A 27,171-nucleotide genomic window follows, 5' to 3' on the forward strand; every position below is an offset into this window, starting at 1 on the left:
TAACCTTCTTTGCTAGACATGAAAAATAAATAGATTAAGAGTGGATTTCTTGAGAGGCCAAGTGTGTGGAGGGCTCTGAGTAAAGATCCACTGCCCTTGCAGACTCCTGACTTTGTCAGGGTAGGGAGGTGGAGTATATTCAGTTCATTGTGATGCTGCAGAGGTACCTGCACTCACATTTGCCAAGAGTATTACACACCAGCCTACAGCTGAGGAGGAAGAACTGTGTCCAGAAAAGGAAATATTTCTGTTTCAAGTATAGATTCAAGTTTTTAAAGTCCTCAATAAGGCAACTGAAGCTTTACAAGTCCTCTCTGAAAGTGCTGAGATCAGTCTGCCTGGGCATGCAGAAATGGAGGGGAACTGGTGGGGTTTGTTCTGTTTCACCCCAGATTAACCTCAATCTTTTGTTCAAAACCATCAGAGTTGTCCAGCCATTACCCAAAAATCCGGAGGCCACCTTCATTTGCAGAATTTTGTGGAGAAGCATTTACTGCTCATGAAAATATGTAGGCCCTGACTCCCAGTTCATACAAAGGCAGGTGTCACCACAGGACTCTGTCCTTATGGCTGATACGCTGTTGCTGAAGTGTGAACTAGTAGTAATACAATATATAATGATTGTTTTCTACTATCTAGGAGAGAGAATTCATATGGTTCTCAAACAGAAGATTATTTTCCTTCTCCACAAGGACTCCTTTGCATTGGTAAGAGAAAAAACCCTGCCAATCGTGCTTAAGTACCCAGTTCTAGTACAACACCATCCCACTGCTGGACCTGATCTTAGGTGGAAGCAGCAAAAGAACCACCCCGGCAACTCTGTCAGCTCCCTAGTGCTGAAAAAGGCTGGATATCCCAACAGTCAGAATGCCCATTCCCAGGCAGAAGAAAACCCCCTTTCTCCAGAGTAGCTGGTTATTTGGCCAGCTTAGCCATAGGAAACCCTCATCCTTGGCAACACTGACAGCTACAGGAACAATGCCTGTCTGATCCACCACCCTGGTTTCCGCTGGGATAGAATCCATTTTCTTCCTAGTGACTGGTACAGGACTGTGTTTTGGATTTAGGATAAGAATAATGCTGATAACACAGTGATGTTTTGGTTGTTGCTGAGCAGTGTTTACAGTAACTTAAGGACTTACAACTTCTCACCCCACCTGTCCACTGAAGAGGCTGGGGGACACAGGAAGCTGGGAGGGGACACAGCTTGGACAGCTCAACTCAGCTGGCCAAAGGGATATTGTATATCATATGGCATCATGTCTAGTATATAAATTAGGGGGAAAGCTGTCCAGAAGCCACTGCTCAGGAACTGCCTGGGCATCAGTCAAAGTGTGGTGAGCAATTGCATTGTTCATTGCTTGCTTTGTGTATTTTAATTATTGTTTTTCTCATTTTCCCTTCCTTTTCTGTCCTTTTAAATGATCATTCTCTCAACCCTCATGTTTTACTTTCTTTTCCCAATTCTCTCCCACATCCAGCTCGCAGATGGGTGGCTGTGAGAAGTTTACCTGTCAGGTTAAACCCTGACACCTACAGACAGCCACTGTCTGGTTTAATTTTTTTAAACACGTACACAAAACAAGATCATATCACCAAGCATCATGTGTGATTCACATTCACAAGCTACTAAATTTTTTAAGCTACAATAGAGAGACATGTATAAAGTAACAATATAATGAAATTCTTCAGTTTGAATAGAGTGCTGCTTACTGCATTTCACATATACTTTCACATGCTTTGGATTTTTTAATTGACTGGATTTTAATGCTTTTGATTGAAGTTAAACAATACTCCTTGTCAGCTGTCCTGTAAACAGTGGCATGTTTGTCATTCAGGTGATGCCGTGATTTGAGCCGGTACACAGTGATACAATTAATTTCCCAAACAGAAGTTGTTGCCATAGCTCCACTGTGGGACAGCACAGATCGAACAAAAGACTTTTTCATGGATGCCAGTTCAATCCTGAATTTCATCTCAGGCCATAACAAGAACGCATCTGTTTCCCACAGCACAGCATAACAAGCATATTTAAATCCTTCAAGGGGGGAAAAAATGGGGAGGGGAGTAAGGGATAGACTTGCTTTGAGAAAGAAAAACAACCCAGCAAGATTCAGGACTTCCTCTGCTAAATGTCTTTATCACAGCACATCACTTTGAGCTGATATTTAACCTCCCTTGGGACATTCATACAAGAACAACTTGGCATGACCTTTGCTCAATTCTCTTTTAAGTACAAGAAGTGGGAATTCTGCTGTGCAGTTCAGAGCCCCCAAGGTTCTCTCAAGGCCAGTGTGAGAGCTGCAGAGAAAAGTGCAAGAGAGGCGCAGTAACGAAGATGGTAGGCAGCCAAAAACACAGCACAGAAGAGGAAACTCAGGAAACTCCCGGATTTCATCAAAAGGTGACAAATATGTATTATCCATTTTGCTTTATTAGAGCTTTAATCTAAATACATAAGTTATTAACAGAAAATGCTGTAAACTCATTGCAAGAATTCCAAGGTAATATGAACAGTAGTATATAGGAAAGTACAAATGGACTATAGCATCAAAACTAAGTCAAATGGACAAAATAATTGCTGTGTTGATTAGTTTTGTCTTTTTATGTCTAGGGCATGCTTGATATGCTGCAAAAGCAATGGGACAAAGAGTTAAAACTCTCTGGTTCAGACATTACACATTAATCTTATAGGTGGTATTTTTTTTGATGATGCAAAACTGATGAAAGTAAGAGGGGTGATATAAAAACAATGCCAGTAAATCATGGATTATAGCAAGGTAGCAAATTCACCTGTGCTATTTTTACCTCAAAATGCTTAAAAATTATATTGTTGTTACCTACAGACTCTGTGGAGAATTGTGTGTGTGCATGTTACTCAGGATATGAGTGTATATGTTCTGTGTGTGTGCTTCCTATGAACATGGAGTATTTAATTATCTTACTTTTAATCCTTACATTGCTCTGAATTAATGCGCATTATCTCTAAATTAACTTAAAGTTTTTATGTCTAATATGATGGAACTCTGACCACTTCAGCAGCTGCTTACTCAACTATGCTATTCATGGGGCATTTCAACATGAATTACTTAACTGTTTGGAAGACTAAACTAAAGGAGCAAATATTTCATAAACTGAAATAAAAAAAATTCAAATTATTGCTTAACAAGAGGGGTTTGTTTTCAAAACTCTGCATGTAGTAAGTGATGAAGAAACAGATGCTTCTCCATTTGTTTATCAATAAAGATGACACAGACATTTATGTTAAAAAGGTAGATTTCTTGCTTACCAGGCTTGTTCACTGCACAGCTCTTTTTAATTTCCTACCTGAGCTACCTGCTAACATCAGGATGAAGAAAATAAAGTCATTATTAGGGTGTTAAAGCCCTGAAATACAAACATGAAATAGAAACTAGAACACACACTAACTTCCATAATGACAGAAAAGAAGGTCTATGGAATCAACATCCAGAGATACTTTTTTTTCTTCCATGAATGAACACAATTCAATTCTGATTGCAGTTAAATTACAGCAAATCCTAGTAACTCAACCAGAATTGGTGGAATTACACTGACTGGAACAGAGAGCAGAATCTCATCACCTGCTTGCCTAATACAATATTCCTATTCAAGCCTGGAAGAAAAGTACTAAATATTATAATGTACATTAAATAGAGAAGACAAGTGAGAGCAAACTCACAGAAAATGATCCCTCACATAATTATAATGTCTAAGAATTAAGTCTGATGCCAATGGTATTCAAGAGCATACAGTTATTGCCACAGCATGAAATTCTCTGTTTTAACTACTTTCAGCGCTCTCTCTTTACAATTGCACAAAAATGAACAATTAATTTATAAGCAGAACATTATTGCAGAGAGGGTGTTACATTTCAAGACCTGGCTGAAGATCAAATGTGCTTCCAAGGGTGAATACTCTCAGCATTCACTATTTCACATCCCTTTGGCAGAAAGGGGGACAGCATCGTGAGATGCTGCAAAGTCTAGTTGTAATCCTGGCAGCTGCTGCTGGACTGGTGCTGGTGAAGGCTGTGCTCACGCTGTGGGGGAGCAGCAGGGTCAGTTGCTCCCTGCAGTAGGGGAGTCTGGCAGGAGAGCTGGGGCCTTTTTCCCCAGCCCTAGGACTGTGAGCAGGGCAGCCTGGAAGTGGGAGTCAGGATTACCCCAGCTAAGTCCATGGTGATGAACTGGTCTCAGAACAAACCAGAAACACAACTCAGGGTCAGGTCCAGTGATGGTAACCTGGGTCAGACAGCCCAGTGATCACCAGACAAGTCATAGAATGGCTTGGGTCCAAAGGGACCTTAAAGATCATTTAGTTCAACTCTCCTGTCATAGGCAGAGACACCTCTCACTAGACCAGGTTGCTAAGAGCCCCATCCAGCCTGCCCTTGGACACTTCCAGGGATGGAGCAGCCACAACTTCTCTGAACAACTTATTTTCAGTGCCTCACCACCCTCACAGTAAGGAATTTCTTCTTTATATCAAATCTAAACCTACTCTATTTCATATTGAAGCGATTCCCTCTTGTCCTGTCACTACCTGCCCTTATAAAAAGTCCCTCTCCAGCTTTCCTGTAGGCCTCTTTAGGTACTGGAAGGCTTCTATAAGGTCTCCCTGGAGCCTTCTCCAAGCTGAACAGCCCCAAGTCAGTCAGTCTTCACGGGTGAAGTGCTCCAGCCCCTGATCATTTCTGTGTCCCTCCTCCAGGGTGATAAGGCACAAAGGTCAAGCCACAAGTCAGTCGAGGCCACACCTCAAGTACTGTGTCCAGTTCTGGGCCCCTCAATTCAGGAAGGACATGGAGGTGCTGGAGCATGTCCAGCGAAAGGCAATGAAGCTGGTGAAGGGTCTGCAGCACAAATCTTACAAGGAGTAGCTGAGGGAACTGAGGTTGTTTAGCCTGGAGAAGAGAAGGCTCAGGGGGGACTTTATTGCTCCCTACAACTGCCTGAAAGGAGGGTATAGTTGGCTGGGGGTCGGTCTCTTCTCCCAGGCAAACAGTGACAGGACAAGAGGACAAAGTCTTAAGCTGTGCCAGGAGAGGTTTAGGCTGGACACTAGGGGAAACTTCTTCACAGAAAGGGTGATTAGACATTGGAATGGGCTGCCCATGGAGGTGGGGAGGCACCATCCCCGGAGGTGTTTAAGGAAAGACTGGACATGGCACTGAGTATCATGGTCTGGCTGATAAGGTGGTGTTCGGTGGTAGGTTGAACTTGATTTCAGAGGTCTTTTCCAACCTAATTGATTCTGTGATTCTCTGTGACTCAGCCCATGGGTGGATATCAGGCCCAGTGGTGGTAACCAGTGTTGGACACAGCCTGGGGAATCACCAAACTAGTCCATAGTGACAAGGCAGGTCCAGTGTCAGGCTAGGAATCTGGGGATGGCTCTGGCTGAGCTGGATGGAGACCAGCACTCCTACAGCCCAGCTCCAGGAAGGACCAACAGCACAGGCCAGAACTCAGAGCCCCTGAGCAGAGGGCAGGTAACCCAGGTGAGGCTGGTCAGGGCTGTCAGTGCCCTCGGAGCTCTGGTAGCAGCCCCCATTCCCCACAGACAAGGTGTGTCCTCACACCTGAATGCTCTGGGTTCAGAGGGGATTTGCTGTAGAGTGTTTTAGTTGGTGTGGATTGTTAGTGGGATACTTTGTGGATGGGACGGTCCCGTGGTGTAATGGAGAGCACTCCAGAATCCAAATCCCAAGGTCCTGAGTTTGAGTCTCAGTAGGGGACCATCCCCTGGCAGTTAAATGTCTCTCTGCCATCCCATCCCATCCCATCAGATCTCGGATGCTCAGCAGGGTCAGCCCCGGTCAGTACCAGGTGCTGTGACAGTCCTGAGGACTTCCCTGTCACTGTCCAAGCTCGCTCGGCCGTGGCAGATGGACCTGAGGACTTAAACGGTGGGGCCAGTTCTGTGCACGCTGTGCCTCGCCTAAAAAATCCACTGTGCAGGCTGGAAGGGCACGTGGGGAGAGGCCTTCCCAAATCTTCGTTTGTGAAGTTTGGCCATACATACTTTATGGATGCTGAGCCAGGGCAGAGACAAGAGCCTGGGAAAGGGCCACAGCAGAAGGGACTTGAGGGTGGCAGGAATCCTGCAGACCAGTCCCGGTGGGCTCTGGGAGGAGGGTTCGTTCAGGAGCTGGGACTGGGCAGGGGGTCAGCACAGAGGGGACACAAAGCCCAGTCAGGCTGAGGGCTCAGGAGAAATTGCCAGAGGAGACCCCACAGCCAAGAGCCAGGTCCCACTGTGCTCAACCCAGGGCTTAGGAAAGCCTGATGTAGCTGTCAGGGTGCAGCAAGGGGCAGCTGCTCCATAAGGAGAGGGAGACAATGATATAATACTGCTGGTGGGATAGGCACCTTGCCTCCCAGGCAAGGTGAGCTGGCAGGCCCAGGTAAGAGTCCAGGTCATCAAATAAGATTCTGGACTTGCTTGATCACCACAGGCAAGCCAGAAACACAAGTCAGGGGCGGGTCCAGTACTGGTGTCTCCTTATGTGTCCCTGTTCCACTGGCACCTGATCTTGCTTTCAAACACAAGCAAGTCAGAAATTTTTCATTCCTTTCAAGTCAAGATTTGATTCTTCCTGTGAGCACTAGCAGGAAAGTAACTGTGAACCGGAGAGAAAAGGTCTTTCCAATCACATCTGGTGCTTTGATCTGCCTTAGTTTAGGCAAAATGAAAGAAGCTGTTACAGGAAGAGCCCTTCAGAGTTTCCAAGTCCCAAGATTAAAGATAAGCAGTTCTGTAAAACTAAGCAAGTTTAAGGAGTTGTGTCTCTCCCCCACCTCACACTCAATAACAATTGGGGTTTCCAAATATTGGCAGCTAAAACGAAGAAAATACCCAGCATACCAATGGATACACATTTCCAGGGAGCTCTTCCTTAAGAAAAGGCAATCCAAGGGGGAATCACACTGCCAGCAGGTCAGGGTTCTCACCAGCCTGGACCCAGTCCCACAGTACACAAGCAAGGTGAGCAGAGCAGAAGAGGAGAGGGTGTCCCAGCCCAGCCAAGAGTCCAGACCACAAGGCAATATCATGGCAATGAGACAGGTCCAAGGTCAAGCCATTTAATCAGTCTGCACCTCAGGGTTAGGATCAAGTCCAGGAATCACCAGACAGGTCTATAGAAATGAGGCAGGACTGAGGGCAAGCAAGAGAGTCAGCCTGCAGCTTTACATCCAGATCCAGGGAGAGGATCTTCAGAGAGAAGGAGGGAGTGGTGGTGAAGCTTAAATAGAGTCCTGAACTGATGAGCAGAGTGTATGTGGTGGAGCCCCGAGATGAAGCTTCTCAGGCCCATCAAGGACTTTTAATGCCCTCAGGGTCCTGACACATATCAAGTGACTTGTAACCAAAACCACATTTCCTCAATTTTCATGAATATGGAAAACAGCACACCACCAGAGTACCAAACCTCCAAGCAAATATTAAATCTCTTTTCCCAGTCATGAAAGCTCTTGCATATTTCAAATGAACAGTCCCAATAACACCCTGCAGGGTATTATTATTATCTGTTCCAGAAACAGCTACATTATGCTGGTCCATAACTGCTCAGGGGGTAGAAGATGCTCTTCTTCAGTATGTGTTAGATCAAAGGTTTCAAAGATGACAAAGTTACAAGCAACAGAAGTAAGAACTTAGGGTCAAACACTAACTGGTAAGAGCTAAACTAGCTAGCAGATAATCATTTTACAGTACATAAACAGGTGTTTTATTTTAAATTAAGTTTGTGTCTTTACCCAGATTATGAAAACCTGCAGTTATTAAGTTTTTGGTAGCCAAAATATTAAATGGGAAGCTCCAACAATCACTCAAATGTGGTTTACAGTATGATTTTTTTATGTTTCATTTGGCAGGTTTGCATTTGAAATAACATGAGAAAAGAGCTGTGAAGGCCCTTGCATGAAAAATTGACAAATGGAAAGATAAAGGCTGACAAAAAACGCAGAGAGAAAAAAGCATTGGAGGCTTGTAATACTGGAAAAGATACTGTGACAGAATACTGATGATGAGTCCAAAAAATTTGAAATTGAGCTGGCGGAAAAGGAAGGCACCAGATAGATTGAAAATGGATAGAAGTGAGTGCAATACAAATATGTGCAAGAAAGGCAGTCTTAGCTTTGTGTGGATTTAAGGGAATTGAAGTGCATATCTGGAAAGCCAGAAATGGAAAAAGAGATAGAAGGGATAACAACATAGCTTAAATGTAAATAGGGAATGGATTTTTCTTAAATTATGTTTTATCTGTAACAATAAGAAGGAGGGCAGTGAATATGAATCATTTAGACAAAGTTTACACTGGGATATATAAAGCAGAAAGATCTGTAATATTCAGCATTATATTTCCTGATAGCAGTAAAGTTGCAGCTCTAGTCCTGTGTTGGAACCACTCTGCAAAAAATCTATAGAGAACCCAAAATAGAACAAAGAGGATAATGAGAAGATGTGTAACATATGACCTGTGAGAAATTACTGCAACTGGGGCAGTTTAGTCTAGAAAGGTCATGACAGATGTGACAAAAATACCAACCTGCCTGCTGAAAAGCAGCCAGGTGGAAAGGGACCTGGGGGTACTAATTGACAGGAAGCTCAACATGAGCCAACAGTGTGCCCAGGTGGCCAAGAAGGCCAATGGGATCCTGTCCTGTATCAAAAATAGCGTGGCCAGCAGGACCAGGGCAGTGATCCTTCCCATGTACTCTGCATTGGTGAGGCCACACCTTGAGTATTGTGTTCAGTTCTGGGCCCCTCAGTTCAGAAAGGATATTGAGGGGCTGGAGCAGGTCCAGAGAAGAGCAACAAGGCTGGTGAAGGGACTGGAGCACAAGCCCTATGGGGAGAGGCTGAGGGAGCTGGGGGTGTTTAGCCTGGAGAAGAGGAGGCTCAGAGGTGACCTCAGCACTGTCTGGAACTACCTGAAGGGAAGTTCTGGCCAGGTGGGGGCTGGTCTCTTCTCCCAGGCACTCAGCAATAGGACAAGGGGGCACGATGGGCTCAAGCTCTGCCAGGGGAAATTTAAGTTGGAGATCAGAAAAAAATTCTTTCCAGAGAGAGTAATCAGGCATTGGAATGGGCTGCCCAGAGAGGGGGTGGATTCACCATCCCTGGAGATTTTTAAACGCAGATTGGACGTGGCACTGAGTGCCATGATCTGGTAAAGGGACTGGAGTTGGACCAAGGGTTGGACTCGATGATCTTGGAGGTCTTTTCCAACCCAATTGATTCTATGATTCTATTCTATGAATGGCAGCTCTCTACTCCAAATCCTCAAACTATTATTTCAAAATCATAGTCATACAAAAAGCCAAGGAGGGTAACTCTATTCTCTGTGTCCAGCAGAAAAAAGGACAATAGATTGCAGCAATGGAGGCTCAGTTTAGACATTCAGAAAAACTTTCTGGTAAGAGTGAACAGTGTTAAGAGTGTATTGATTAGATAACTGGGGCTCTGGGAAGGGAATGACCAACAGAGGTTAGTTAATCCAAGTGCTTCCCAATCTCTCAGCATCCATCAGGAAAGTCCCACTGCCAGAAATCCCTCAGCTTTCCCTAAAAACAATTACTCAATAATTAAAAGCTCAACTGTTAAAATTAGCAAGGACAATCTAATAATGGGACAGACAGACTTGACATTTCCTACCCTAAGTGACCATCTCTCTACTCTGGAAGAATAAAATGAAGGCAGATATCCTCTTGGTCAAAACCCAAACATAATTTTTCACCATTTTCTTCAGAAGTGCTTGTAAAAGCAGTTATGAAAGAGCAAGAACACAAAGAACCTACCCCAAAGTGGGTAACACCACTTATTCAAAACAGTTTAGTAAAGCACAGATGAAGGACATCACCAAAAAAACACTATTTTCAAGAATTTGTGGGTTTCAGATGATTTACATATAAACTGTACCAGAATTAACATGACATTTTTAGTTTAATTCTTACACAAAGACCAACTAATTTGATTCTATACAGGTATCCTGAGAACACAGATTTTATTAAACATCCCATCTCCACAATGGAATTATGGGAAGAACTACATGTAAGATAAAAGCATGATGTACCAAATCCTATCTTTCTACTTTTCATAATTTACGGACTGTCATTGCATATAAAAAATTTGTGGATTTAATCTGTATACTATTTTATAAGACTCTTTCATAAATAGAAAACATTTTTATTTATTATGATAAAAAGGTGATAGTTTGTAAGCACTATGAATTCCACGGGATTGATGAACTACAACTTAAAAATTCAAGCTACACTATTAGACAGCATTACACAGAAGCAGCAAAGTGTTTGGTGTTGGAGGTGGTGAAAACCTGTAAGGTGTATTTTAATTTATACATTTCATTCTCTCCTTCTTTTTCCCCACTTATGCAAGTGGAGAAAAAATATCTACCATTGTGGGGTTTTAATCTCAGTCTAAAAATGTGATTAAATCCCAGAAATAAGGTATCTTTTTCTGATATTAACTTTAAATTCTAGCATGTCTAGAATTAGTATAACATGAGTGGACAGATATATGGATATAAACATACACAGATTCATGCACACATGAATAATACATAGAAACAGTATTTTAACTATTGTGCACCAGACATAACCATTCCTTCACCTTAATAAAGTCTTGCAGTTCACCTTATAAAGTCTTGCAGTTAAAACCTTCAGGATCCAAAATACACACATTGACACAAAATTCAGCTCATCTGTTAAATATTCAGTAATTTATTCTATTCTGTTTTCTCTAGATGTTTGGCTTTGAAGTTAAACACTATTTAAACCATACTAGTCCCTGGTTTTTGCACAGTTTGCTGATGGCTTTTGAACAGAAATTACATGAAGGTCTGTTTCTCTTCATTAAGACTCACTTATAGGTCAGACGACTTTTGCAGCCTCTGTCAGGTGAAAACCATTTTAAATACAACTTCTGCTGTGCTCACTGGTGCTTGAGATTCACTGAGGCACTTCAGACACCTCATATTCTCCAAGGGCTGCAATGCATTCCAGTCCCTGCTTTTACAAAGGACCGAGTATCTTTGCTTCAAAAAGCCAATGTCCTTAGCCTGGAGACTTTGTTCAGTATTTACAGACTTTCCTGGAGCAGTAACATCTCTGGACAGCTGTGTGCAACTAAGGCAAAACACCTTGTTAGCAAGTGGCTTGGATATGTCTTTGCACTCTGCTGCAGATCTCAGGCTGTGTTGCTGCTTTGCTCTCAGGAGAGAGAACACTCCTTGTTAAGTAGTTGTGAAATGTCTATTATTTCCCTGCTCGAGAAATCTGAGGTCTTTAATGGGTTTATTCACAATTTCCAAGCACAGGTTGTTTCTTCTAAAGATTTTGCCTTAAGGGAAGCATTCAATTAGTGTACACTTATTGTACCATGTTCAGATATCAACATTAATATAGTAAATTGGGTGAAACGAGCTTCTTGCTTATCTTAATCTATGCAAAATAGAGGGAAAAAAAACCTTGGAGAGAAGTGAACACATTAATTCATGTTCAGAGCAAGTCTGCTAGAATCAGTTTAATGTGTAATGGAAAAAGTGCGAGAGAGGTTTTGTAGGTGTTGGTGTCTACAAGAAACTGAAATTTGTTTAGTTACAGCTGTGGGCACTGATCAATGCTCTAGTAAAATATTTTAAAAATATGAAATAAATAGAGGCTAAAAAAAGGAGGAAGATATTTAAAAATTAGGGCTTGAAGATATAGAAGAATCTACACAGAGTATTTGTCTCTATAATGTTTAGCTGCCCATGAAGCTCGGAGAGGGATCCTAACTTTTAGTTTAAGAAAGGAAAGGATTTACATGGAACACCTAAACATATAATTTTTAAAATATTTTTCATACTTTGAGAATTAGTTATTCCAGTTTCAAAACTGAAATTCTGTACAGAAAAAATCCACACCATGTATCAGATGAAGCCTTCCTAACAGCTGAGATTTTCCCCTGTTTGTTGTCTGTTTAATTCAGACTTTGAAATTAGTGTTAGGAGGATTGGGATCATGGCTTCCTGATTTGTTTGCATGTAATGTTAATTTATACACCCTGGGACAGGAGTTTTATGCATCACATGTCTATTCAATCCAAGCAGCTGTTGCCAAGAGCTTAGTCATTAAAGGCAGTGACTGTGTGTCCTGTTACTTGTGAAGAAATGGCAGGAGGGTGCCCAGGAGACCTGGCACAGGGTATTAGTTACAGAAAAGAAATTAGATGCATGAACCTTCCCAGCCATGACTCTTGCCCCACTGTTCTTTTAAAAGCTGGCTGACTTGTAAGGATTCACAGAAGACCATCTGCTAAATCTTTCCAATCAAACCTTACTTGTATTTATTTATTTTAGAGAGTAAAGAAGACACACTCCAGCCTTTTGAAAGCTCTTTTTGCCCCAATAGCTAGAAGAAGATGCAGGTTAAGATAATGTATTCAAGATATCCAATACATTGGCAAAGATCATCAGTCAAATTCCATTTGGACAGATTGGACAGATCCTACCACCTTCCCCTTTCTCTTTCTCTCTTAATGAGGTACATAACATTTCTTTATCATGCTCTTTAAACTGAAGAACAAAAATATAAAGTATTTCCCAGAGGTGGAAGTGAAATAAGCGGCATGAAAAGTATTCCACTTCCACTCTGAAATTCTGGCCTAACTTAGACAGGTAATAACACTACTGCAAGAAAGACATAGTTCTTTAATGCTACATGTATATGAAAAAAAACATATAAAACTTACAAAAGATGAATCAGAATGCAGCTGCAGTCAATAGCAAACTCTCAGCATGAAAGGAAAGATGAAATTCACCTTTTTGTATGAAAAAGAAATAGAAGGCAAGGGAATTTACATTTCCAGTTTATTGGTAGTCATCCTGCTGCAGGAGTCCATTTCTCTTCATCTCTATTCCCATGCACCTGCTGGGTCTGGGAGGGCTGGACCCTGACCCTGGATATATCCATACCTGGTGCTACTCCTTCAGCACATCAGCAGTGGCCTCTGAAGAGATGGCATATGTGGTTGGGTTTATAAAAGGGCTGTCTGCTGCCTCTGGCTGCTCTAGTCCTAACACTGCTCATCTGTGCTGTCCAAATATTTTTCTAACAGCATAACACTCCTGCAAATACTTCCCCTAAGAAAATGAGCTACAAATTTCAGGCCGAGTGCTGCACTAATCATGCTTTAATCATTTCCCTCGAGTATTCTTTCCATAATGTGTGAGTAGTCCTTGCAAAATCACTGGTAAAGGAGCTTGGTTATAGGGAAGATTCAGCTGGAGATTTCACTTAATTTGGCTCCCTGTTTTCCTTGCTCAGTCACCTCTTTTGAGTATATTTTCCTTTTTTTTCTTGACTGCTGTGCCATTCTTTCTTTTCATGTTCTCTTTTCTTTTTACTTACTTTCTCCTCTTCTCTTGCTCACCTACTCACCCCCTTCCCTTTCACATTGCTTGTATGTTTCTTTTTGTATTGCACTTGGTCTCCTTTGAAGATTTGCAAAAAAATAACAACATTTGAAATTAAGCTCTCAAGTTCAGGGGAAACAACCTGAGGCACAATTCTCTTGTAATTTAGATGTTTGTGCCCCTTGATGAAGTCTGATTTTTGAAAACAATACTCACAGTGCCCACTGCAGCTCAGTACTATTGGAATCCGCTTTATTGAACCTATAAAGGTCAACAATAGGCAACAGAGCCTCTCTGATCTACAGTTTTGGCTTTATATTATCTTGTTGTATTCTCATGCTGTTCAAGAGTAAGAAGGGTGGTAATTTCACTTAGCCTGCCCTGCTCTGACACTGCCCGTGCTTGGGAGGGCAGGACACAGCTGAGCCAGCAGTGCCCTTGTGGCCAAGGAGCCCAGTGGAATCCTCAGTGCATTGGGAAGAGCAGCAGGTGGAGGGAGATGATCCTGCCCCCTGCTCAGCCCCACTGAGCCGTATCTGGAGTGTTGTGTCCAGTTCTGGGCTCCTCAGTACAAGGACATGGAGGTCCTGGAGCAGCAGCTCCGGTAAAGGGCAGCAGGCAATGAAGCAACTGGAGCATCCCAGGCAACCAGCAGCAGAACAAGAGGACACAGGCTTAAGCTCTGCCAGGGGAGGTTTAGGTTGGATATTAGAAAGAAATTCTTTACAGAGAGAGTAATCAGGCACTGGAATGGCCTGCTCAGAGAGGTGGTGGATTCATCATCCCTGGAGGTTTTTAAGATGAGACTGGATGTGGCCCTGAGTGCCATGATCTGGTAATCACAGTGGTGTTGGATTAAGGGTTGGACTTGATGATCTCAGAGGTCTGTTCCAACCCAACTGATTCTATGATTCTATGATTCTGTGATCTCTCTAACAAGGAAATGCTGAGGGAGCTGGGCCTGTTCAGCCTTGAGAAGACTCCTGAGAGGGGACCCCATCAATCAGCATCTGAAGGGAGGGTGCCAAGAGGATTGAGCCGGGCTCTTCTCGGTGGTGCCAAGCAGCCTTGCCAAGGCAATTGGCAGAAACTGATGCACAGGAAGTTCCACCTGAACATGAGGAAGAACTTCTTTCCCTGTGGGTGACTGTGCACTAAAGGGAATGCCTGGAGAGGTGGCGAGGTGTCCCTCATGGACATACTTCTGCCCCTTTAGGCTGCAATCGCCTGCCATGACATGCCATGCCATGCCACTCCATGCCACGCCATGCCATGCCATCTCATGCCATGCCATGCCACGCCATGCCATGCCATGCCATGCCATGCCATGCCATCCCATCCCATCCCATCCCATCCCATCCCAACCCATCCCATCCCGACCCTTCCCGGGTTCCGAGCGGCGTGGGCGGGGCCGCCGTGGGGCGCGAGCGGTGGCGCGGCAGAGCTGCAGCCAATCAGAAGTCAGTATGCAAATGTATGCCCCGCCCCGACTCGCGCGGAGGGGGCGGGGCCAGGCGGTTGCCGTGGCGACGCGCGCGGCCGAGCCCCCGGGCGGCTCCCGGGGAGACCCCCCGCGCCGGGCGGGCCCGGGCGGCGGCCATGCCAGTGCGCGCGGCCGCTGCTGAGTCAGGGCCCGGCAGCCCGGGATCCCCCTCCGAGGCCATGGAGGAGCTGGAGCACACCTGCCCGCAGCCTCGCCTGGTGAGTGAGCGGGCCCCGGCCGCGGCCCGCCCGCCCGAGCCGCCGCGGGCGCCGCGGGGCCGGGCCCGAGCCCGAGCCCGAGCCCGAGGGAGGCGCGGCCGGTGCCGCCTCGCGCCGGGTCCGTTCGTGCCGCGCGGCGGGGAAAGGACGCGGGGGCGGCCCCGGGAGCGCCACCCGAGGGTGCTGAGCGCGCTGTGCCCGCTGTGCTCGCGGGAGCGGTGACAGCCGGGCAGGATTCCCGGTCCGTCCTTTAAAAAGCCGGATCCCCCGAGCTCCCGGCGGGTCGGGGCGCGCCCGGACACCGGCGCGGCTGCCGCGTGTGTGCGGGTGGGGAGAGCGGCGGCGGGAGGCGTGTGGCGGTAAAGCCGCGTTACCATTTAAAAGCTGCCTGTCTCCGGGAATGAATGCCGCGGAACGGCCCGCGCTCCAGGGAGCCGGCGATGGGGAGGGAGCGGTGGCTCGTCCCGGCCTCTCCCGAGCGCGTCCCGTCGGGAATGGCATTCCCGGGCTCCACAGGGATCGCCCGACCCCTGGCTCGTGACCGGTTTGCCCGTGAACGACAAACTCCACTTTTCTCAACTTCAGAGCCCGGTGAGGAGTTTCCCGTTCGATTCCGGATGTGTAAGGAAGAGTCTCTGAGAGCTGCCGGTTTGCGGTGACAGAAGGATGAGGGAGGGCCGGGAGAGTGATACTTTAAAATAAACTCTGATGCTCCCTGGTTAGAGGTTCCCTCCGAACGTTCAGGCAACTTTACAAGGCTGCTCTACGCCAAAAGTTCAGGTTCTGAGAGCTGTCCCTTTTTTCCTGTGCTCTTCTAAAATAATTGGAATGTTTCCTTGCTTCTTTATTAATCCTTTTATTATTCCCATCAGGAAAGCTCACTCCTTTCCCCAGCATGGTAGAAAGTTAATAATAACAATACATAAATGCACAGACACAATTGCAGAGGCAGTGTCAAGGTGTGAAATTGCAAGATGTATGCAACAGTTTAGTACTGGAAATTAAATCATTCAACACCAGATTCCAGTCACAGTCCTAATTAAAACATGTTTAAACATCAAACTTCAGTAATTAATTCAATGCTGTAGTTGAGACGTTGTTCTGATAGGACAAGAAATAGCAACAGTCATTGGAGCTGACCTGAATTAACTTTTTCTTCTTGTTCATGTTATAATTAGATTCAGCTTTAAAGAAGACTTAATTTGTTCACAGAAGGCTTTTTAATAGGGAAAGTCAGCTCAGGTGTAGTTACTGTAGTGTGTTCATACAGGCTGTCTAAGATTTCTCTGTCAGAAACTCAGATATAAAAACCTATTTGAATATATTACTCTGTGTAGTCTGGCATTTTAAAAGATTTTAAAGAACAAACTGACAACACGATGCCAGAATTTACAGTATTGTGCATTCCAGTGTCATTTCAGTGGAAATTAAGGTGACAGAGACGTGAATAAAACAGGAATTCATTGTGATGTTTTTGATCTTCCTGAGTACCAGTAGTGGACAGTTGAGACATTTTGAATAAGGAATTGTGAGAAGTGTGTCCTTATGAAGTGGTATCTTGGAAGTTGTCAGATCTATGTTCTATTCAGGCTGAAAAAGAAGTTGCCTGGTGAAGTGTGATGGGATACACCGACCTCTTTAGGGCATAAGGAGTGAGACAAGCAGGCACAGACAACTTAGGTCGTAAGTCAGAAGTTACTTCATAAGTGAGAAGAATTATGGGAGGTGTCCTGAAGAGTTAAAGTAAATCCCCTCTTGACAGGTGATCTAATAACACAGATATCAAGTTCCTATCAGATAATTTTTAAGATCTTCAGTCCTTTATCTGATGGGCCAATAACCTTGTCAGCTGCTTCATTAATGTAAAGGAAAGGAGGTGTCTCAGTTGACATTTTAATATTGTTTTATTTTACTTTGGACCTCAGGGTGGCTTTGGTACCCCAGAATATGTAACTGGTGGAAGTAAAGTCTGTGATATTTACAGATGACTTTTTAATGCTGTTCATTGGTTCTTACATGTCTCTAAAATGAATTATCTGGGCTTTCAGGTACTTAATGTAGGCTAAGTTTTAGGAAGCACTTTTTCTTGAGAAATGTAGCTTCAGAATCACCCCAAATTTTAGGTGAAAAAAGGGTTAGTTCTTTTCTGAAACAATTGTCATCCTTTTCACTAGAATAGGAATTAATTATTTAAAGCCTTAAAACTGTCAATATTTTTAAGGGATATTTGCCACTAGAACCTCTGATTTTAGGCTATAGAGTCTGCTAGTTTGGCAGGAAGTGTCACACGAAGGCTAAAAAAAACCCCTTCAAAGGGGTATCCATCAAAGATCAGGAAAATAGGGGACACTGAGGGCAGTTCTCAGGTAAGTTCAGTGTGTTTTGAAACCTGTTGTTTTCCAATGCCTAGTACTGTTGTGATAACAATTGCCATTAATTTTTTCCCAAGACATTCTGAGTTTTCTTAACGAGCTGGAGCATTAATGAGCATTTGTGCTTCAGTCAACTCCCCTGCTCCATCTCTGACTTAATTTTTGCCCCCTTTGTGTTACCAATTCCATGTATCTTAATGCCAGGAAAAGGTCTCTCTGAGTGACACACCTACTTTGGTCTCAGTGCACAACAGAGGAAAAAAACCCCACTCAGTCATAGGTTTTATCCACAGTGGTGATTTTAGCAGTTTTGTAGTCAAGAAAAACAAACCTCACAAATAGTGTCTCTCCAGTGCTGGTTGGTATCGTTTTGCATTTCTACCCTTCTCATCTGGACTGGGCCACTCTCTCATTGATTGCTGTCCCATCCATATTTTTAAGCCTGGGATACCCATGGTTTGGTCACAGGGGCCTTCACTGTTTTAAATGGGGTAAACACAACTGATCATGTCATGCCACACCTTCATGGCATGGTGTTTGCCCCTGGATAACCTTCAGTAGGTGACAGAGCTCTGCTGGACTGTGGATCTCAGCCTGGGAATCCTGGTCTTAGGGTTTGCCTGGTGCAGGAGTACTAAGAAAGTCCCTGAGTAAGACAAGCTCTTAGTTTAACTAAGAGATACCACAGGAGGAGATACCAAAGAGAAAATACAAAACCTTGTGGAATGATGTGCTTCTTTTTTTATAATTTATTTGCATCCCTTGGGATAAAGAGTTTGACTTTGACCCCACATGTGGTAGCTCCTTGCAGGGTTGTTGAATCCTTGAGAATTGCCAATCCTCACCTTGGAAGAAACAGACATTTCAACCCACTGTTCAGGGAGACAGTTCCAGGTAGTATCTTCTGTGAAAGGAAACAATGGCAATTTGTAGGGACAGTGCTACAGACAAAGCAAAACCAAATACACATTGGAACTTGCTTGAAAACAAGCTTCAAAACCTCCTGCTTGGTCTCATCTTGCCTTTGAACACACTGAAACCTTTTTCTAGTGCATCATGTCTCTGTCAGACCATACAGGCTTCAGTGGAAGCCTCTGGGAAAGTACGATTGGGACCTGAGAACCAGTGTCAGAACTGTGAAGTTCCTGGGGTTGGGTCAGTGAGGGGAATGCAGAGCAGTGAAACGTTTGTTTCCATCACAGTGCCTACTTTAGGAAACCAGGTAAGTAGAAAAAGACCTGAATGAGCCAGGGTGAACTGCAGGGGAGGAGGGTGAGGAGAGTGGTTGGTGGTTGGTTTGGCCTGTACTTGTGGGGATGTTGGTGGGGAGAGGGCCGGGCAGTTTTCCTGAATTTAAAGTAAAGTGGATCCATCTTTAGGATGATGTAAAAAAGAAGGTGGGTGCTTTCTGCTGTGTCTTCTCTGACCTGGGCAGTGCAATCCCAGGAATACTGGGCTGTTCTTGAGACTGGGGTTATGAGACATCCTTTCTGTCCTTGCATACATCTTCTCAGGCAGCTGGAGCTGTGGACAGCTCTTTTTTCCTGTGTGGGAAGGGGCATTGGGATTCTGCATGGAAATACCCAACTCGTTTGTTGGGGTTTTTTTCCTCATCATTGCAGGGACAGACTGGCTGGAGATGTAGGGCCTGTCCATCTGGAGGATGAGGCGTCTTCTGCCAAGGCACTGCGAGTGTCAGGGCCATCTGAGCTTCACCCTGGCAATCCCCGTTCCTGCTCCAAAGCTGAGATTTACTTGTGCAGTGTGGTGAGATTGAGAGGCTACAGACTTTACAGTTCAGTAGGAAATGGGTATCAAGTACCTTGGGGCCACTGAATCGACAGAACTTTGGGGAATGAGACTCAGGTACAACTGAAGATCACAGTGCTCACATCATTTTAGGTGTCAGTTGCTGTAGCCATTTTGTTTATTTTCTTGATTTTTTTACAAGAAATGAGAGTACATTAATTTTTTTTTCAAAATTATTCAAGTATGTTTGGAAAACACTTTTTTATTTAATTGAAGAGTAGAGGAGAACATTTTAGTGTTTTCACTCACTGGAGCTGTTTAATGGTTTAAGGAGTAACAAGACTCCTTTAGACAATTTCCTTGTTGCTGCTGTTAAGGAATGAACTCTTAAGCACAAAATTTGAAATAATTGGAAGAAAAGTGTGCATGCCTTGGATTCCTGTATCTTCATCCCTTGATGCCTTACTCCATATTTGCAAATGGTGTTTTAAGAGGGTCTGATGCAACCTCTAGATAATTTCAGTATTTTATTTCTATGAGCTTTCATAGATCTTCATATTTATCTTTCCTCTATCACTGAAAGGTATGTGCAGTTTTAATCAGAGAAGCTGGTGATTAATGTAGGGGGAGTTTATTGTGGTTAAAAAGTGTCCCGTGCATCTGTTTCTCTCTCACGTGATGTTATGACTTAGGGGGTCTGCCATCTGTTTACTTCAATGTGGAATTAAGCAGAAATAAATATATAAATAGCCTTACATTTAAGGAACACAAAATTACTTTATTTGACTAAATATTTTTCTGGTAATTTACCCATTTGTGTTTTGCTCTGGATTAATTTTCACTTTCATAAATGTTGGCTGCTGCATAAAAGCATAAACCCATAAAAACATGCCAAGTGGGGTTTGTGCCTGGGGATATGCAGCGATTGTTGCTGCACTTAAAAAGAAATAAATTGCCCATAGACATGAAAAATCTGCTCAGATTTCCCTTCACTACCTCAGAGAACATGCTGTTGTTGTATGTTCTGGAATAACACAGTTTCTGCAAAAACATTTTACAATACATATTCACCAGATATACAGAATTACAGATATTTTTGCAGAATCACAAATGACACCTAAGCACATTCTGTGTATTGCATTCCTTGCTTGCAAATACATTCATGCAATGCTGTTAAAGAAGCAGTTTTTGTTAGGAGAATATTCCCAATTTCTTAAACTGTGCTGTTGTCATTACTACAAAGGTTTAATAAAGGTTTAGAAAGGAGTGGAAAACCCTTGTAAATTGATTCTGCTCCCTCCTCAAGAACATCAACAACACTGTAATATAACATTGTATAAAATGTAAAAAGAACATGCGTGGATGTGGAGCAGAAGAAAGACAGAATTAGGAGCCAAACACTAACTACAGAGGCAAGAATACATGTGTTGTATCCCCACACATCCACGATCTTGCACAAACACTCAGTACAGCCAGAACTGTTTATCCCACTGTGTCCTTATACCTGTGTTTCCGTGTAATCTGCCTTCCTTTCTTACAGATGCATAAACTGAAAAACTGTTGAGAAAGGCACTGGATGAATCGGGGATCTGGTAGAGAAGCCCAGTGTACTCCCTATGGGAAAATAGATCTTCCCAGGGTTTTTCTGCCTGCTCGATTGGGAACTGCAGAGTTTGTGTCTCTTGTGCAGGAGGAAAAATGTTTTTGGGGTTTTGCTTCAACATAACTCTGGTTTTGAGTAAGGGTTTATACAAATGCTCTCCTACATCTGACGTGAAATAATTGATAGGAATAAAGTGTCTTTATATAGAAGCACAGTTAGAGTTTGAACACTGGAGCAAATTCATCCAGTAACTCAGTGATACACCTCAGTTGCTTCCAGCAGATTAACCCTTACCTGTGTCAAAGCTGGAGTTGGGCCCTTTTAGCCATGTCAGGTATATACCCCTCGGTAAATTATCAGATGACACGAAGTTGAGTGGGAGTTTTGGATCTGCTTGAGGGTAGGAAGGCTCTGCAGGGAGACCTGGATTGATGGGCTGAGGGCAATGGCAGGAGGTTCAATAAGGCAAAATGCAGAGTCCTGCACTTGAGTCGCAGCAACTCCGTGCAGCACTAAAGGAGTGGCTCAAGAGCTGTTCAACAGAAAGGGGGACTTGGTGGGTTAACAGCCAGCTGAACGTGAGCCAGCAGTGTGGCCAAGAAGGCCAGTGGCATCCTGGCCTGTACCAGTAAGTGTGGCCAGCAGGACCAGGGCAGTGATACTTGGCACTGGTGAGGCTGCATCTCAAGTACTTTGTTCAGTTCTGGGCCCATCTCTACAAGAAAGACATTGAGATGAGGAGCATGTTCAGAGAAGGGCAGCAAGGGTCATGAGGGTCTGGAAAATGTGTTGTGTGAGGAAATGGTGAGGGAGCTGGGTTTGTTTAGTCTGGAGAAGAGGAGGCTCAGGAAGGGACCTCATTGCTCTCACACCTCTCTGAAAGGGGGTTGTGCAGAGGTGGGAGCCGGTCTCTTCTGTCATACCTGCAGTGAGAGGACTAGAGGAAATGGCCTCCAACTGAGACAGGGGAAATTCAGATCAGATTAATAGAAAAAAGTGTTTCACTGTTAGGATGGTCAGGAATTGGAATAGGTTGCTCAGGGAGATGATGAGATCACCATTCCTGGGGGTGTTCAAGAGACGTCTTGGGCTGGGTGATATGGTTTGGTGCTTTGGGTGTTACAGTGGTAGTGCTGGGTTGGCATTTGGACTGGATGATCACAAGGGTCTGTTCCTACCTTGATGATGCTATGCAATAATGTAGAAGTATAAAGAAATGTGTAACAGACATTCAAAATGTAGGAGCTGACATTGTCTTCAGTTTCTGGACTGATCAATAAAGCAGAGGGGCACTGGAGCAGTGGTTACACATTTTTGGTGTGTTGGACACGGCCAACCCTCAGTGTTGGGCCAGCAAGCCCTTGCCATTCAGCTGTGAGCTGCAAACGCAGCACAGCCAGGTTGGGTCTGTGTGATGGTGTCTGGAACCAGGGCCCTTTTGAAGGAGCTGCACATCCCTCCCCAGTGCCAGGACACGGCGCTGCTTGGCCGAGCCTGTAGCCATGAGGACAGGGCAGCGTCCGGGCCCACAGGCTGCTCAGCGCCCGAGGGGCAGTTTGCCCTTTGGGTGAGTCCTGCCTGCGTCACTGGCACCCAGAGTTCCTTCCAGCTGTGCCAGGAGAGCAGCCACAGGTGGGTAAGTTGCTGAGGGCCACATTTCGCTTCAGCAGGTGCTCATGGAGATTGAGGGGCATCATCGGCAGTTCTTGTGCTTGAACTCTGCTTGACTTGGGGCCTGTCCCACACCTCTAGTGTGGATTTTGGGTTTTAAATAATGTGTTCCCGTTCAGTCAGAAGTCATGGCTGTCATGCAGGAATCTTGTCACGAAATTCTTTGTCCCTTTGCAAATATTAGACTAGATTATATAATGGTTGTTCTGCTTTCATAATCTATAAATCTCTACATATATACATCATTGAGCCTCTTGAAAAGGCAGTGGAAGCTGCTTTTCTTCTGCAATATCCTCAATCTGTAATTGCATCTTGCACTTAATCATTACTGACTTAATATTAATTATGAGCAAAGTGTATTTGATAGATAAAGCTCAGAAAGAGCAACTGATAATAAGATAATTTGGAATGTTTGCAAACAGAATGCTTATTTTTAAGCTATTGTCCTTATTAGGTTAGTTTGCCCTCTTTTTAATTTACATCCACCACCCTGAGTCAGCAGAACTGTGGGAGAACAGGCCAGACTTTCTTTGATACGTGTGTTAATATTAGAGCTGTGTGAAAAGTTTACCTGGAGACAAACACCAATAACATTCAATTACAGCTTAATTGCCCATAAATTTACCTGTTTGGGTCAAGGATACTTAAGATCATACGTGAGACAACATGGTTTTATTTTTGACAGTGTTTGCTTCCTAAACCTCTAAGAGAAGACCTGGGTGCTCCTTATCGTGGTCTTTCCACTTGAAAAGAGTTTTTATACCTCAGAAATTTGGCACATGTTTTGTTACTTTTCAGTAGTTTTGATAATGTTTTTCTCTTAAATGTTCTTTAAAACTGATGTGTTTCCTGCTCTGTAATTATTGTTTCCCAACATCAGGAGCAGCTTCCCAAAATAATCGTTCTTCATATGAGTAGATCTTATCCATGTGATTTGTTCCAGTGAAATCACTCACCTGTTTTAAGTCCTGCCTCGGAGACAAAAGGCGATTACAGCATCAGACTTGCCACAGAGTTTCCCTGCCCACTTAATTCTCTCATCAGTACAGGCCCAGCCTGATCTACCAAGTGTTGCCTGTGTGAATGTGCTGGTTCGAGATCTGAAATTCCATGAACTTTGTTGATGATGAAATCTTAGATGACAATACAACTGTTCTTTTTACCGAGATGAAAACGTTTTTGTCTGTGTCATGGGGTGAGGGAGGTGATGTAGCTGTGTGAATTTAAGAAAAAAAAGAAAAAAAAAGAAATTAGTAGCTCTAGAGTAGCGTTAGTTGTGTTTGCTGCAGTCACCCTGCAGGCAGAGTTATAATGGCAGGTGCAGTTTGGCATAGATGGGTCTGCATTTGCCTGTTCCTAAAAAATGTTTCTGTCTTCCCCAACTCAACAACTAAACATACAGAAGACAAACAAACAGTAACACAACAGTCTGTAAACAAAAGAGGGTGTGGAGGTGCTGGTGCTTTTGACCTGTTGTTTTAATGGTAGGACCAGTGTTCTGGAAATGACTGACAACTTTCCCTTTAATCCATTGGAAACACAAGCATGAATGTTTATGCAATTCCTGGGTCCAAGTTCAATGGCTGCAGCAGCCCAAGAGACTATGAGGAGTGATAATAAAAGGGCAGCATCAAGATACACCTAAAAATAAGCTGCTTTAGCTGTCCTGGAGGGTTTCTTTGTGAAGTGTCCTGGCCCCTGAACCAGCTCAGGGCTGCCCACAACATTGTGCTTTCCCCTCTGGGCTCCCATCTCACTAACAGAGCCAGGGGTCACAGAGACCTTGCTGGGTGCACACAGAGCTGTGAGGTGCTTGTTGGGAAGCCCCTGGTTACCCACTCTCCATCTTCTCATGTGCTGAAGTTTGTTGAACATCCTTCAGTTCTTTTGAAAATTTCATAGAACGCAAGTGAGACACTGTTTAAACTTCTCATGGAGTGAACAGCTTCTGTTACACAGGGGTTACTGGGACTGGTGGGTTTGATGGCTTCATTTTTAGGAAGTAAATTTAGTTATTATTGAACGCAGTGTCTTCATTCTCGTGAAACACAACTCTTATTGCAAGAGTTTTTTATTGTCTTCTGAACTAAATATCACTAATAAGTCCTAATATTACAGTGACTTGTAATGAGCTTTCTCTCACATAATAGTACAGTAATGTTGTGGCATTTTGTCTTGGTTTAATGACAGTATGTCTGGGAGGTGGGACCTCTCATGAGATAAACCTTCCTTTCCTTTCTTTATTTCCTTCCCCCCCAGATATTGACAAAATAGAAATTCTGAGGAGTCTGAATGAAGGAAAAAAAATATTAATAAATGGAAAAAACCCCAACAAAACAAAAAAACACCCTTCAATAGCAGAAAATATCACCTAGCCACCCCTTCCCCTGGGTTAAAACAAAACCTGGAAGGATATCTGCTTTGAAGAGAAGTCCCCCGTGCTCCAAACCATGTGATGGTGTGAAAAAATGAAACAAAAATCTTTCCCATTTAACTAAAAGTACCACACATTTGGACTGCTTAAATGAAAGTAAAGTCTCCCTGCTGGCACCAGGTGTGTGGGGCTCATGTCATCAAAGATAACCACAAGCACGAGCATCATGGAAAATAATTCACAATCCTGTCTATTACAGCTCTAGAAACTGGAAAAGTTCCCAGTTTGAAAAATGTGTAAACTATCTTCCAGTTAATGGAGAAGAGCAACAGAATCAAAGTTATGGACTGGCTTCCACAGAAGAAACAAGTAAATGTGGTAAAGTTCTTCAGCCTGGAAAAGGTGACTTGGGAGAAAAGAGAGGCAGGGAACAGGTGACTGCAGATGGATTTGCTGAAGCTTCCACTACAGGAGTAGCAAATAAGAAGGTAGTTGCTGTACAAACAAAATGAGATAGTTCATCACCAAATGCTCACTTAGGCTATAGAACACCCTGCTGCAGGACAATGCAGGTCTCAGAAACTTACCTTGGTCCAAAATACAAGGCTCATTTCTCTTGCTTTACCAATTGCAAAATGTAAATGCCCAGAATACAAGGAAGGCAGAGATAGAGGGAAAAAATCTGACAGAGAAAGATGGAAGTACATTTGCAGAAAATCTTTGTCTAACCATCTGATTATTGTCAAAACTATAGCAAACTTCTAAAAGTAATATAATGGATTAACCAAAATGAAAAAGCTGCAATATAAATTACTTGGTCTCTTCTCAGAATTCTAGTTATTACTGACAAGAAACTGGAAAGAATACAAGTAATTATATACAAACTCAAGAGGTTTGATAAATTAGATCTGTTTTTTAGTAATTTCTTGAAATACTTCTATCTTACAGTCTTACATACAAACCAGATTATTTCATTGTACTCATAAGGTGTTTTTGTTAAACTTGGCAATAATTTTTCTAGGCCAGATAAAATAGTATTGAGTGCTCTTTGGGAAGCTGTTGCTGTATTTCCTTTGATCTGCCAGCACGTGACATTCGTCCCTATGGCTTTGATAGGATATCACTGATTTTAATCTATTCCATTTGATGTATTTTCATATCCAGTAACTGAGGGAATATTGACAGGTGTGGTTCTCAGCCCTGATCTGTAAAGCCAGCTTTAATTATGAGCATTTACAAAAGCTGGACTGGTGGGAAGCTGGTAGAGGTTGTTCTCCATTGACCAAAGACTGAAAGAATAATCTTGCTGTTACAAGGGTGGTGACATGGCTGAAAAGCACCACTGTGTTTGCCTGGGGGGAAAAGAGATACCTTCCTGCAAACCAGGCCTATTTTCTTCAAATAACCTCCAAGGAAACAACCTCTCTGCCAGGGTAGGAGCTGATTACCCGTTGCAGGCCTCAGACCACAGCCCTTATTGTTTTAACATCTCTGCCTTCCTCTTTATCCCAGCAGGAACCAGGTGTAAGGGCTGCCGTGTAACCTGACCTTGCTTGGAGATAAAAAGACAGATTAGCACCCAGCGACAGCACAGCCAGAAGCAAAAAGACAGTATTTAGAAAATAAAGGAAGGAGCTGGCACTGTATGATTATGTGTAATGTTCTACCCTGTGCAGCGTGGGTGGCCTGATGAATAGTTCCCATCCACAAAATCCAGACAGAAACTTGGACTTGGTCATAGTTTCTCCATTTTTAACCTTGTCTGTGCAGAGATGCTGTGATTTTCCTCATTAGGATACTAATGATGGTGATTTCCTGCAACATTTGAGATTATGGGGGAAAAGAGGAAAGAAAAAGGGAAAGGAAAAATGAGAAACCTACATAAAATTGCAGTGCTTTCAGTAAACAAAATTAATAGTAAATCAGCAGAAAGAACTGGATATGAATCTGTAAGTCTGTTGCTGTTTTAGTGCTGTGCTCTGGGCTTTCCATGCAACAAAACAGTGAGCCCTGAGATCAGCAATTAGCATGACATGTCTTCAAGTGTCTTGGGGATGCTAAAGAATGCCAAATGCTCAGTGATTAAGCATTCAGCATCAAAAATCTGGAAAAAAAAAGTGTAAATGCACACAGAGATTCTATTGTGATCAACCATGGGTGTTCATACTGGTGTGACCACTGTACCTCACACAAGTGATCAGTGAAGACCCCACCAAGTCACACCTGCACGGCCAGGAGGCTGCAGTGAAATCATGGTGGAGGCAAA

General features: G+C 43.6%; 1 protein-coding gene across 5 annotated transcripts in view; it reads left to right on the forward strand.

The window, feature by feature from the left end:
• Positions 1 to 27,171, forward strand: part of PCYT1B (phosphate cytidylyltransferase 1B, choline) — a 48,217-nt gene that overhangs the window by 747 nt on the left and 20,299 nt on the right. For 2 of the 5 annotated variants that reach the window (XM_071548092.1, XM_071548153.1), the window contains exons 2-3: positions 640 to 707; positions 2,235 to 2,404. In XM_071548092.1, the coding sequence (XP_071404193.1) occupies positions 640 to 707; positions 2,235 to 2,404 (238 nt within the window). Of the gene's footprint in view, positions 1 to 424; positions 708 to 2,234; positions 2,405 to 14,952; positions 15,137 to 27,171 lie in introns of those variants that run through there. The other 3 variants (XM_071548241.1, XM_071548420.1, XM_071548332.1) reach the window with 2 other exon arrangements.

This window comes from Pithys albifrons, chromosome 1 (assembly GCF_047495875.1).
Source record: "Pithys albifrons albifrons isolate INPA30051 chromosome 1, PitAlb_v1, whole genome shotgun sequence".
NCBI lineage: Eukaryota > Metazoa > Chordata > Aves > Passeriformes > Thamnophilidae > Pithys > Pithys albifrons.